We start from the raw sequence: 13,285 nt of genomic DNA, 5'->3' as shown, positions 1-13,285 counted from the left end.
ATCATGAGTGGAGAGTAGTAAATAAAATAATTTATACTTTTTAAATTCTATAAAATATATTTATATATTAAATATAAAATAATAATTTTAAATATTATCCTTATTATCTCATTGTTTTCAAATATTTATCTCAATTCAAATATATAGATAAGATAACTATATATTACATTTGGAAAAAAAAAAAAAAAAGAAGGATAAGAAAGACAAATCAACTAGACAACTATGATAGTATTTGAATTTGAATTTAAATAAAAATTTGAATTGGAATAGAATTCCATCTTATTAGGTTCTCTTATATATACTCCTATATGTATCATTAGCTTTATTCATGAATTTATTTACTGTATTTTTTAATTCTTCATATTTTAAAAAATATTTTTGATTTAACATTTTTTTTATGCAGGAAGAATATGTCATTTTTCATCTTCATCTTCCTCCATTAATGTTCAAGGTACACCAATTTAATCAATCTATTTTCCTTCAATTTGTAAAAGTCAACATTTTACTGTTTTTGAACAATGTATATACATGCATTACATGCTTTATTATGCACTAAACTATCTGAAAATTACAATATATTGGTGTTCATGGTGCCATCACAAATAATATTTTGTATAATAATTGTATATCGTACTTTTCATCTATTTTTACATTTTAAATTCATAAATCTTGATCATTTCAAGTTACAAAACAAACATGTTTTGGTTCTACAAAATAATACTGTTAATTTTCTTTTTCGATTTGATAAATTTTATGGTTATAGAGTACTATCATTTATATATAATATTTCCTATTTGCCAAATATAAAAATTCAAGATTTTGTGTAACATCATTCTTATCTTTTATCACTGAGTTTTTTTTAATGATTTTATGGATGGTTTATTATGAAGAAATATAATTTTCATGAAAAATATTTTTTTAAGAAAATAAATTGTTTCTTACTTATATTTTTTGTTCGCGACGCAGATAAAAACTATTTTTCTAAAAGCAATATATATATATATATATATATATATATATTAAACAATAAAAATGAATAGTGGCAAAAAGATGAATTTGATCGGTGTGAATTGGAATAGGTGGGGATGGTGTAAGTGGTGATCTAGGTGGGTAGAGGGTAGGGGGTGGTGAATGTAGGTTTAGTTGGGGTGGGATAGGAAAAAAGATTCTTCAAAAATATAAATAAAGAGTCTAAAACTTTTTTGGGGTTAGAAAAAAGATTTCTAAAAATAAAAAATAAAATAATTTATTTATTTGGGGGGGGGGGGGCGAGGTGGAATGGGTGGTGTTAAGAAAAAGAATTTTTTTCAAAAATAAAAATAAAATTTAGTTGTTGGAAGGAGCCAGGAGGGCGAGTTGGGGGTAGGGGGTTGGGTAGGGTAAGAAAAAAAATTAAAAATTAAAAAAAATAAAATAAAAATTAGGGGGGGGGGGGGGGGGGAGAGAGGGGATGGATGACTTGAGGGAGGTATGGAGATTTTAATTAAATTTATTTAGAAGATATAAGAATACATATAAATAAAGTACTTTAAAATATTAATGATAGAATCAAATAATAAAAAAATTATGAGCAATTAAACTTTATTTGAAAATTTTAAAAAGTATTAAATTGTATGTGCTTTGTTTATTGAATTGAGAGTGGTGAAATTTAAATTTTGAAATTAGAGTTTTTGTAATTGACATAATTAAGTGTTTTGAAATGAAATTGAAAGATAAAACCTTTTTATAAAAAAAAAATATAATTAGTTGTTGAATTTGAATTGACAGATTTAAATAAAAAACGTGAAATGAAGGTAAGGATTGTAATTACATGTCTTAATTTATTAAAATATAAAGATAAAATCCCAACAACAAAATTAATAATTATTTAATATTAAATAATTTATAATATTTACAATTGAAGAGGGGGCGGGGGTGGAGATGGTTAGGGTTAGATTTTTTTTTTTTAATTATTTTTTTATTGATAAGTAATATGATACTTAATTATTTACGGTAGCATAATTTAATATGCTAGAACGAGATATGTCAATATAAAATAATTAAAAATAATATTTTAATATTACCCGTGTGATCGGGTTAGTACACTAGTATATAAAAGCAAAACTAAAATAAGACAAGATGTCAAGTTGCAACATATTAAAATAGCCACGTGGAAATTTTTAGGATAAAATTAAAAAATATTTATATTTTAAGACAAAGTTAAAAATACTATAATAAAAAAATGAAAGATTAAGTATTTAAATTTGAAATACATTATCTTAATAACCAGAAACTCATAATTGAAGAGTCCTAATAGACTATTACTATTTTTATTGATAAGTAATGTGATACTTAATTATTTTAAGGTAGCATAATTTAATATGCTGGAACGAGATATGTCAATATAAAATAATTAAAAATAATATTTTAATATTACCCGGGTGATCGGGTTAGTACACTAGTATATAAAAGCAAAACTAAAACAAGACAAGATGTCAAGTTGCAACATATTAAAATAGCCACGTGGCAGTTTTTAGGATAAAATTATAAAATATTTTAAGACAAAGTTAAAAATATTGTAATAAAAAAATTGAAAGATTAAGTATTTAAATTTGAAATACATTATCTTAATAACCAGAAACTCATAATAGAAGAGTCCTAATAGACTATTACTATTTCAAACTTATATCTTTTATAATTTAATTATTTTAATAATATAGTAATAATAAGCAATAAATAATAGTAGTAGACAAGTTGTATTGCTTTTAATTTGAAAAAAAAAAGTGGTAGCAGTAACAGTAGTAACAATAATAAGAATCTATGCAATATTTTTATAGATAAATATGGTGTAGTGAATAAAATAAAGTCAAAAAATATATTAAATTTTATATTAGACAAATTGTACTTTGAATTTTGTAAATGTTGTCGTATTAGTAGTTATAAAAAAAATAATAAGTATAATAAATAAAAGAATTGTCTGGATTGATTTCAAAGTTTTCTCTAATTAAAATTTATATATTATAGGATAAATATGCATTCTATTTGAAAAACTTTAAGGATAAAAAAATAATAAAATTATCTACTTATAACAAACGGATATGATAAAATATTTAAATTTGAACTTAAATAGAATTTAAATGGATATGAAATTCTAACTTCTTAACATCTCCTAAATTTATAATATTTACTATTATATATAAGTTATTAATGATGATGATGATGATGATTATAATAATAATAATAATAATAATATAATAATAATAATAATAATATAATAATAATAATAATAATAAAAAATATTTTCGTATTAGTATTTATAATAAAAATTATAAGTATAATAAAAAAAATAATCGCCTGAATTGATTTCAAATTTTTCTCTAATTAAAATTTATATATTATTGGGTAAATATGCATTTTATTTGAAAAAATTTAAGGATAAGGAAAGAATAATAAAATGATCTTCTTAGAAAAATAATAAAATAGCTTATTAAGTTACCCCTATTATTGGATGTTTTTTTTAGAATATAGAAGTACAAAAAAGAAATCTTCCTTAATGTTAAGGAAAAAGTTGAAATCAATTATCAACTTTAGTCTTGAATTCCTAAAGTGATAATTTTTTTGAGATAAAGCAACATTAAAATGAAAAAGAAAAAAAATAAAAATACTCAATATTTTATAATAAAAAAATCAACAAAATTATAAATCTTAATTGCTAAAAAACGAGGCCCCCTAAAATTAAGAGCCTAACACAGTCTTGGCTGCCTAAAGCAGTCTTGGATTCACTTGCTTTAGTTGAAGCTGACACTGCTATTTTCAACATCTTATTTAACATTTGTTATGAATTTGTGTAATATTGCCTAATTAGATGTTATTTTCAACATCTTATTTAGCTTTTGTTATGAATTTGTGTAATATTATCAAATTAGATCCAGAATAAATTGCTTGAGTTTTGTTATATCTAATATATAAGTGATATAGATCTCAAGAATGAGTAAAGAAAAGTGCATAAAACCCACCCCTACCCCCGCGCAATATACATGATTTTTCACAAAAACAAAAAAAAAAAATAATAATAACTAGACTCCTTAATTTATAGTAACAAAATACACGTTTTAATCTTTTTTATACTTCAATTTTTAGTAGTTCTTTGGTTGTGAGTGCTCCTAGATATATGTTTCTTTTTTATCTCATATATAATTATCCATCCTTAAATAAATTAATTAGAAAAGCTTTGAATAAATATAAATTTTTTATTTATTTTATTAATTTAGAAGATTAATGTGACCATAAAATGGAGATTGTTGGGGCTTTCAAATTCAAGAACACATTTAAAAAAAGATTTATACTTTAATCAAATAGAAAATGAAAAAGAATAATTGAAAGATAAGGATTTAAAATTTCAAAGTAATAATAATAACAACAAGTTAAAATTGATTTTGAGAATATAATGAAGTAAAACTACAAAAAATGCATCAAATTGCGGGGGTTAATTTTACATAAAAACCCCACAAATTTTATTTGCGGGGGTTTCCAAAAGCCCCGCAATATGAGCCGTCACAATCAAGTTGTGGCAGTTTTTTCTGACCACCACAAATAATTTGCGGCAGTTTTTATTTACAAGTTGCGGCATTTTTAAACCTCCACTATTTGTATTTAAAAAAAAATTAATGTTACAAGTTGGGGTGGTTTAAAACCTCCGCTATTTTTTTTCTTTTTTTAAAAAAAATTAATGGGGCCAATCAATTTCAATTACTAATTATAGATTCTAATTTTAGTTCGATTTTAATTGTACCTTTAGAAATAATCTACAATCCAATATTTGTTCAATTCATATATCATTAACACAACATGAATAATTAAATATAGTAATTGAAAAACATGTCAAAAATACGTTAAACATTAAACTTCAAAATTAAATACTCAATATTAACATCTTCAAACTCCAATTTTTCAACATTAAGTAGTATCTTCAAAATCAAATTTAAACATTAAGTACATCCAAGACATAATTGAATATCCAAGACAATTTGCACTGAAATCAATGACCGTCATTAGGATCAGAATCATCACGTGGTATCCTTGCATCCATGGGCGAAATGGATCCACTGGACGCATCACTTGGCTACATAAAAATGCAAAGTATTAAAATCGATCAGATAAACTTTCAATCCTTATTATAAAATATTTATATTTGCGTACAACTAAAAACAACTAAAAACATCATGATAAATGTAGAGTGAGGTTAATAAGGGCAACTGATAAACGTAACGACTTCTTCCCTTATTTTTTAAAATCATGTCTAGTCAAACGGTGTCATATAATTGGGACGGAGGGAGAGTTATGGAACATTCAATCATTTAAAGTATGCAGTTTATGGAACATTCAATCATTTAAAGCCTACGATTTATGTAGAGTGAGGTTGATTAGGAAAAATAATTTTGCATCAAAAGGTTACCCTCAGATTGACCATTTGATTACTAAATTATCCAATTAGTAAATATGTTAATTCTGACCTCGGTTCCACATCAATTGTGAACTCTATATCAATCAGTTGTCATGGTTTTATGACAGTATATCTATCTTTTGGATGTTCTTACTTGAGGACTTTGTGGATTGTTCTATATTTACTTTCAGAAAAGGAGAATTTGTGTCTCTATGTGCTTTCTAATGAAACATCGGGAGGTGGCATTAGGCATAAATTTGGTACGTGATAGAATACAAGAGAAAAGACTGGTAATTATCACTCGTTCACAACATTCTACTTTGGTGTTTTTCTGTAGCATTCTACTTTGGTGCATTCTGCTTTTCTATTCACAGTGATTCACGGCAAAGGCAGCTCCTTTACTTATTATAATTTTATGAACATTTTGATGCCCAGTACTAAAAAAAACAAAAGGCCCTAGGCTCAAGTGCCATAAATCCAAGTAAAAGCAGAAGAAAACAGTCATAACCTACAAGAAAGGAACAATAACGACAACAAAATAGTGTGATAATTGAAACACAATAAACAACCGAAGATGATAGACATCAGAAACATGAACGACAAGAATATGGCTAGTACAATGACAAACACCTACAGCCTTCGAAAAACAAGACTCCACTACCTACTAACGTTCTACTGTGACTAACCAAACCAAAGATTTGTAACTTCTTGGTGCTATGATAATGGAAAAATATCCCGTTAGTTTCTGTTAGTTCATTAATAAGCTTATAGTGCTCCCACAATGCTGAGAAGCCAATGCCATGTTATAGGAGGATTAACAGTAAAAATAAGTTGATGTTGTGTTTACTGGAAGTATAAATAAAATTACAAGATCAAACACAAAGAATATTTTCAATCTGAAGATGAATGAGTAGACAAAGATCAAACACCGAGATTAAAAAAAGTAAAGAGAACTTTACTTACTGTTGTGGGAGAAACCATTGAAGGAGAATCAAAGAGCCCCACAAATTGTTCTGGTATCATTTTTTCTTTCAGTATCATATATGCCTTCAAAGCACTCAGTATTTGATTGTGAGAATTCATCATTTGATTGTAGTTTTCTCGACATTGGAACGAATAAGAACCTCCACTAATTGATGCACTTGTACTACCAAAATAAGGTGTAACTTGTTGAAAAATTCTCCGAGGAAAAGATCCTAATCCTAAGCATCTCACCCTTCTAAAGTGTTCTTGCCCTAGCACCTTACCAACAACATCATTTGGTGAAACTTGAGACTCATCTGTGGTGCTTTGGCTCAAAGTTGACTCAATTTTTTCCTACATATAGAAAATTTATTATCAGAATAAATTACTAATAGAAATTCATTTTATATATTGAGGTTGATTACCCAATAAGAATCTATGAAACATAAGTAAAACTCACACATATTTCTTTTGTCGCTTCATTAACATATGCTCCATCTTGATTCTTATGAGTAGCAATGTACATTTGTGCTCGTCCAGGCCACTGTCCAGTCTCGGCCATCTATAAATTAAAAAGCATAATCAAAATAATTTACTATTTAGGAATATTACATTTGAGGTTAATTCACTCACCATTTCAACGCTTCTTGTAGCATTGGCTTTGGAGCCACCAGTGTGAGGAATTGTCTGTTTCTTTTGATTTTCACGATTCCGACGCATTTTCTTATAAAAATATATTTTAACGTCACTTAGAAAAAAATAAATATACAACTATTAAGAAATACATTTACGTAAATACCTTTGTTGATTCTTTAAAATTGTATTCAATAAAAGAAATCCACTTATTTGGTGGAATCCCGTCCGGCACCTTATCCATAATTTGAGCTTTACTTTTAAGTGGTTCATCAATTTTATTCCACATGTTAAGCTTATTTGCAGCCCACTTTTTTCTAATAGATAAAGAAATATGTCGTCGAGCAACAGTTTCTTGTGCGTCAAAGAAGAATTTGGGCTTCAAAATAAAAATCTTCGTTAGCTTTTCTATTACATGCAAATATAAAATTCAAATACAATAATAAAAAATAGTTGTCAGTCTCTAAAAATAATAATCGGTGCTATAGTCGTCAGAATTTAGAGCTTATACCTTTATAATATGATCGAAGACGCGATTGAAGTATGTCACTGGTAAATTCGATAATTTTTCAAAGTTGATTGGAAATAAAGAGCAATCACACGCTAAAATTCCACAAAAATGCGAAAGAAGGCTGCGTGCTTCACCAAATGGTTCATCATAAATATCAAACTTAACCACAATACGTTCTTCACCTGTTAAATTCAGCACTTCCTTAGCTTTTACTTTGATTTTCTTGACATCATTTCTTGAATCTGTAATAAGAAAAGAGATTAGTTGATGTTATGAGAAACATTACATTGGATTAGAAAGGTTTGGTGAATATGTATTGATAGTCAAAAGTATTTACCTATTGCGTCTACGACCCAATACATATTTGATTCACGTCTAGGATTTTTTTGAGTGCGGCCTGATTTGTGGGAGCTGCTTGTGATGAGTCCTCATTTGTAGGATCTGAATGTGATGTAGAATGAATTGATCGAGATGACTGTGATGAATCCTGATTTGACAGAACTAGATGTGATGTAGAGTGAACTGAATGAGATGGTTGTAATGAGTCCCGACCAACCGGAGATGGATGTGATGTCAAGTGAACTGACCGGGATGGTTGTGATTCAAGACAAACTGTTGGACCCGAATGTGGCGTGTCCTGATCCATAGAATTTGGATGGGATGCTGAGTAAACTGGTCGAGTTGGTTGAGGTGCATGCTGAATTGGCGGAGGCAGATTTATTGGCAGACATGTTGATTCAGTACCCTGTGATGTAGATATCGACAAATCTGATTTTTGATTTTTCGGCTTGTGCTTGAACCTTGGCATATCTGCAATATATTGGCTAATATCCACATTTTAGTTACAATTACAAAACAAGAATAGTGTTATCCATGAAACTGTCAAAAGTTTTCTGTACAGGATAATTCTCAAAATATTTCTGCACTATCTGTGATCATAGTTAAAAAATCACATCAGTTTCACCAACAATTGAGAAGTAATTTGCCAATGGCAATGCCATTTCTGCACCACCATTGTAGTAAAACTTGAGTTCTGGCAATGACACTATTTTATGCCTGGAAAAATTGAAACATGGCCTTAGACCTGTTAATGTTTCAATACTTTCAATTCTTGGACAAGTCAAGTATTTTAAAAAGAGCAAGACCACCTGTAGAGCCTGAACCATAAAGAATAATATAAGGTGGACACACCTATTTATAGTTAATGCGGGACTCACAGTCTTGACAACGCGATTTCGGATTAGTTCTACTATGTAACCATCCACATTTCGGATTCAAACAACCAAGAACTCATGAAGAAGACAATGATTCAGGAATAAATGTAGGAATGGTATGTATTATTTTATTTCCATAAAATGCATGTTCCAGAGAAATAGAGTCCATCTTGGTTGTGTGTGCGTGTGTTAGTGGGGTTTAACAAAAGCCAGATAAAAGGACGAAAACCCTTAAACAAGAGGCTACTGCGGGAAAAAGTACTTCAGAGTCTCAATTCTACCTCTCTATATTTCACAGTTATTAACATACTCCTAAAGTTATAAATTGTTCTGACATGATTAAGATTACAAGTTTTAATAGTAAAACTATAGGTGTCTTATCTTCTTTATTGATGAATATTACATTACCGAAAATGTTATGCAACATCACTAGCAATGAAGGTAATTGAAGCATAAAATTGAGCGTGTTTGATCAACAACGAGTGAGAATGAAGTGGCAGGAAGAACAGGTCAATCAACACGAGATGAGTTATTTTAGTAGACAAAATGATCAACTGATGAATTGTTTTCATCAATCATTTGAAGCTCAACAGTTTTATGGTCTGATCAATGTAAATGATCAGAGTCTTAATGAGCTTATGACTCGGGCAATTAAGCCAGACCCTTGTTTGGAGAATAATTGGGGTGATTTTGGGACCACTGGTACTAGTGGTTTTGGTTATGTACTAATTGGGGTTGGACATGGAGGAATGTCACACCCAACTAAAATGAATTATGCTATTTCAAGAACTACAAGTTGCCCACCTACCATCGCGGATAATGTTGTTTCTATTGTTAAACCAAAAGAGACTATGTTGAGTTCTAATAGAGGAAGAGAGTTTCTAGAAAAGCAAAATAAATAAGAATCAACATCTCAAGGTATGTTCACATAACTCAACATATTATTGAAGAGTAGGTGGTGAGAGAGCATACTGAGATATAATATAACAAAAGAAGCACAAATAACAGTAACAATAGTAAGGAAAATTCCTATACTACAAAGGAGAAATCCAAAATTACGAAAGATAAAAAGCCCGACTATATTGATGTTTCATATCCAACATATCTTTCATCCTCAAACTTCATGAATTATTACAAGTTTGATCACGTTTTCTAGAGGCACATATATACCACTTCTATGGTTCTTGGTCTTCTAGTTCCTTTGATCTCTATTATTATAACCATCCTTATCATAATAATTATCCTTCTAATAGTTCTAGTCTTGGTTTCCTAGGGAGTTGGATCGGAAATACCCATGTGATTAGTAAGATAATTAGCCTACTCCTTAGAGTATAACTAGTTGCTTTACCTTATAAACCTATAGTGCTCACCTTTTCAGTACCACTTGCTAACAAATGTTTCGTAAGAAAGTCTACCTGTGTTTTCATATCATCCATGTCTTGGTCACACTCTTCCTCTCTTTTACACTGTTCAACATAAATATCCACTAAGCAAGTATCACATGCAATCTTTGAGTCTCTAGTATTCCAAGCCTTGTTGGTTTTAGTGAACCTGTATAAAATCATAATGTCATATGTATAATTTTGGGATATAAAGGATCCCCAATGGCATTATTAGCTATTAATTTAATTATCGAGTTCTAGGACCTATCAAAGGTATCCATTAGATGTCCATCCATCAACTTAAGGTAAGGATGTTGTTTTAGATTCTTCATAAAATAAACCATGTTTCATGCAATGCTTCTCCAAGAAATACCTAATAACAGTAACAACAGTAAGGAAAATTCTGATACTACAAAGGAGAAGTCCAAAATTACTGAAGATAAAAAGCCCGACTATATTCATGTCAAAGCACGTCGGGGTCAAGCCACTGATAGCCACAGTTCAGCTGAAAGAGTGAGTTAAATAGTTGGTCAAAGTGTTTTTACTACATATAATTAATAGTTTACACCAATGAACAACTTAACCAGCAAGTTAATTCATATTTTTGGTAGGTAAGAAAGGAAAAAATCAGTGAGCAGATGGGATTTCTGCACGATTTGGTACCAGGATGTAACAAGATCACAGGGAAAGAAGGAATGCTAGATGAAATAATCAACTATGTCCAGTTTTTTCAAAGACAAATAGAGGTAAAAAAAAACAAGAAACAATTGTCTGGGATAGCTTTCGCGCATGTCGATTAAATAGACTGCCACAGAGAAAACTAGCTAATAAAGTCACAGTCCACAACTATTTTGCAGAAGGCAAGACTAATGATAATTTTACTAGTTTTAGAAAGCAAGACTAATCAAAATTTTCATTAGATCATCATATATAGTTACAAATTTGTTGTTTTTCCTCTCCAAAGTATCTTTCATGTCGGATAAAATCAAGTATGGCTTGCACCTATTAATATTTGTAGAAAGTGACCATTAAATATTTGTATAAAGATAGATAGGAAGAAATGGTCGAAAGCCTTCAAAGAACTGAACTTTACAAGCACACAACTGTTCCAGCAGAAGCAGAAAGTGAATGAACAAAACAAGAGAAACAAAGTACCTTAATTGAACTTCTGTTCCACTATAGCAAACAGTCACTCTTATCCACTCAAAGCTCCAAACCCCATACCGCAAAATTAATAATTTACAAGAACATAGCATTAAGAACAAGATAAGTAACAGAAACAAAGTACCTTAATGCAACTTCTGCTCCACGGAGATAATTAACTAGCACGACAAACGCAAGTCCAAATCTTCTTTGACCTATAGACAAGGATATGATTACCATTACAACACGTCTTTTATTTTTCAATGGGTGCCAACCAATACTGATATACAACACACAGACCAGTGAAATTGAACCTCAGAATTAAACTCTATGATAGGGCCGGAGGCAATCAGGAATAACAACATCAAACACAACCGCTTTAACAACCACCATCTACCATAGAGAGGGATAATTTAAAAATGATAGGTAATTTAACACATCTCATCCTCTAAAGCTGTTTGAACATGGAAAAGAACTCAATATAGTTACAAGTCAATTCATTACAACGCTAGCTATAAACAATAACTATGAAAAACAAATAAACCAATTCATTGATGACTGGGATAGAATTAAAATCAATATAGTCATAACTTCAAAAGATGGTAAGTTTAGGAAAAAACACTAATCAAGCGAGAAAAAGACAGTTCTAGAGGAAACTAAAAAATAATGATATATCTATTCAGTCATATGCTCCTTTATTGCAATTTGGACATCATTGTAATTAACATTAAAAAATTGTCTGAATTCGTGTTGTTGGTATGGCTCATTCTCATATATTTCCTCTTCATCAATCTCTCCCATGTCAAACAAATTTCTTGGTTTTAGATATATAGCAACACTCCATTCTTTATCATTTTCATCATCAACATAGTAGACCATATTAGCTTGTGATGCTTCAATATACAGATCATCATCCACATGATCACCGGTATAAATTAATTTGGAAAAGTTGACACAATTAAACTTCCAAGCATCTACTTTAAACCCTCTGTTCCGAGTAGTGTCAGCCCGCTAGCATTTGAAAAGAACAATCCTAAATTTTCCATAATAATTAAGCTCAACAATGTCTTCCAACTTCCCATAATATGGCAGGTCTACTTGTGTTGCATGTTTATCTGTACTAGATGCAACACAAGAAGTGTTAGAGATAAGAAAAACACCATTATTTTGAGTTTTTAATCCTTGTTCTCTAGATAAAGTTTGAAATTTGAATCCACTAATGTTATAAGCACTGAATCATCTTGCATCTCGAGCTGGACCTTGTGCTAAGAATTTCATCTCATCAGAGATAGTATCTGCTATATCCGGATTCATAATCTAAATATATAAAACATTTATATTAGAAATTTTAAATTGATAAAAAAACATATGAAAATAAATATTTTAATGTCATTCACTCACTCTCTTAGGAAACCAATCAGGGAACTCTTTACTAACTTTTCTCTCTACCTCTGTTGCTGAAAGTCTACGGCCTCTTGTACTTCTTTTGATGTAATCTCTAAATTCACTATAAAGGTACCATAATTAGAAATTTTAATCAAATTAATCAAAACTTATCTTATAAATCAAATCAATATAAATTTATTACCCAATAAATGGCTTCACAGCCGCACAATTAAGTAACACATATCGATGAGCTTATGTTTTCTCCAAATGAGTTAGTGGTTCTGTTATGAAGCCTCCAACATGCTTACCTTGTTGAGGGAACATACTTGACTTTTCATAAGCCTCATTTTGGCTTGGTTCACCATTTACACATTTAGGTCGATTTAACCTTGACTCAATTTCCTCAAAATAACGAGCATAAAGAGTAAGAGCTTCTTCAACTATGTAACTTTCAGCTATGGAACCTTCTGGTTGTGATTTGTTCCCTACAAGGGACTTGAAATGTCCCAATAATCTATATCCAAAACATTAACATGTAAGAAGAAGTATTTACACGGAAGTATTATTATAAAATCAACTAAAATTACTTTGAATAAGGAATATTTTACCTTTCAACAAAATACATCCAACG

General features: G+C 29.6%; 1 protein-coding gene and 1 pseudogene across 1 annotated transcript; one reads left to right on the top strand and one right to left on the bottom strand.

Annotated features, from left to right (window-relative positions):
- Positions 1–5,017: 5,017 nt before the first annotated feature.
- Positions 5,018–8,337, bottom strand: LOC107865301. Its single transcript, XM_047408367.1, has 6 exons — positions 7,890–8,337; positions 7,530–7,771; positions 7,019–7,108; positions 6,846–6,947; positions 6,386–6,739; positions 5,018–5,101 (listed from the first exon to the last, which is right to left on the bottom strand). Exons 1-6 carry the CDS (start codon positions 8,335–8,337, stop codon positions 5,018–5,020), a joined length of 1,320 nt encoding a protein of 439 aa, XP_047264323.1.
- A 798-nt stretch (positions 8,338–9,135) lies between these two features.
- On the top strand, positions 9,136–10,925 carry LOC124896688 (annotated as a pseudogene).
- The last annotated feature ends 2,360 nt before the right edge of the window (positions 10,926–13,285 follow it).

The sequence above is a fragment of the Capsicum annuum genome, chromosome 3, assembly GCF_002878395.1.
Source record: "Capsicum annuum cultivar UCD-10X-F1 chromosome 3, UCD10Xv1.1, whole genome shotgun sequence".
Lineage (NCBI taxonomy): Eukaryota > Viridiplantae > Streptophyta > Magnoliopsida > Solanales > Solanaceae > Capsicum > Capsicum annuum.
Note: the sequence above shows the minus strand (reverse complement) of the source record. Positions and strands in the feature narration are given on the sequence as shown.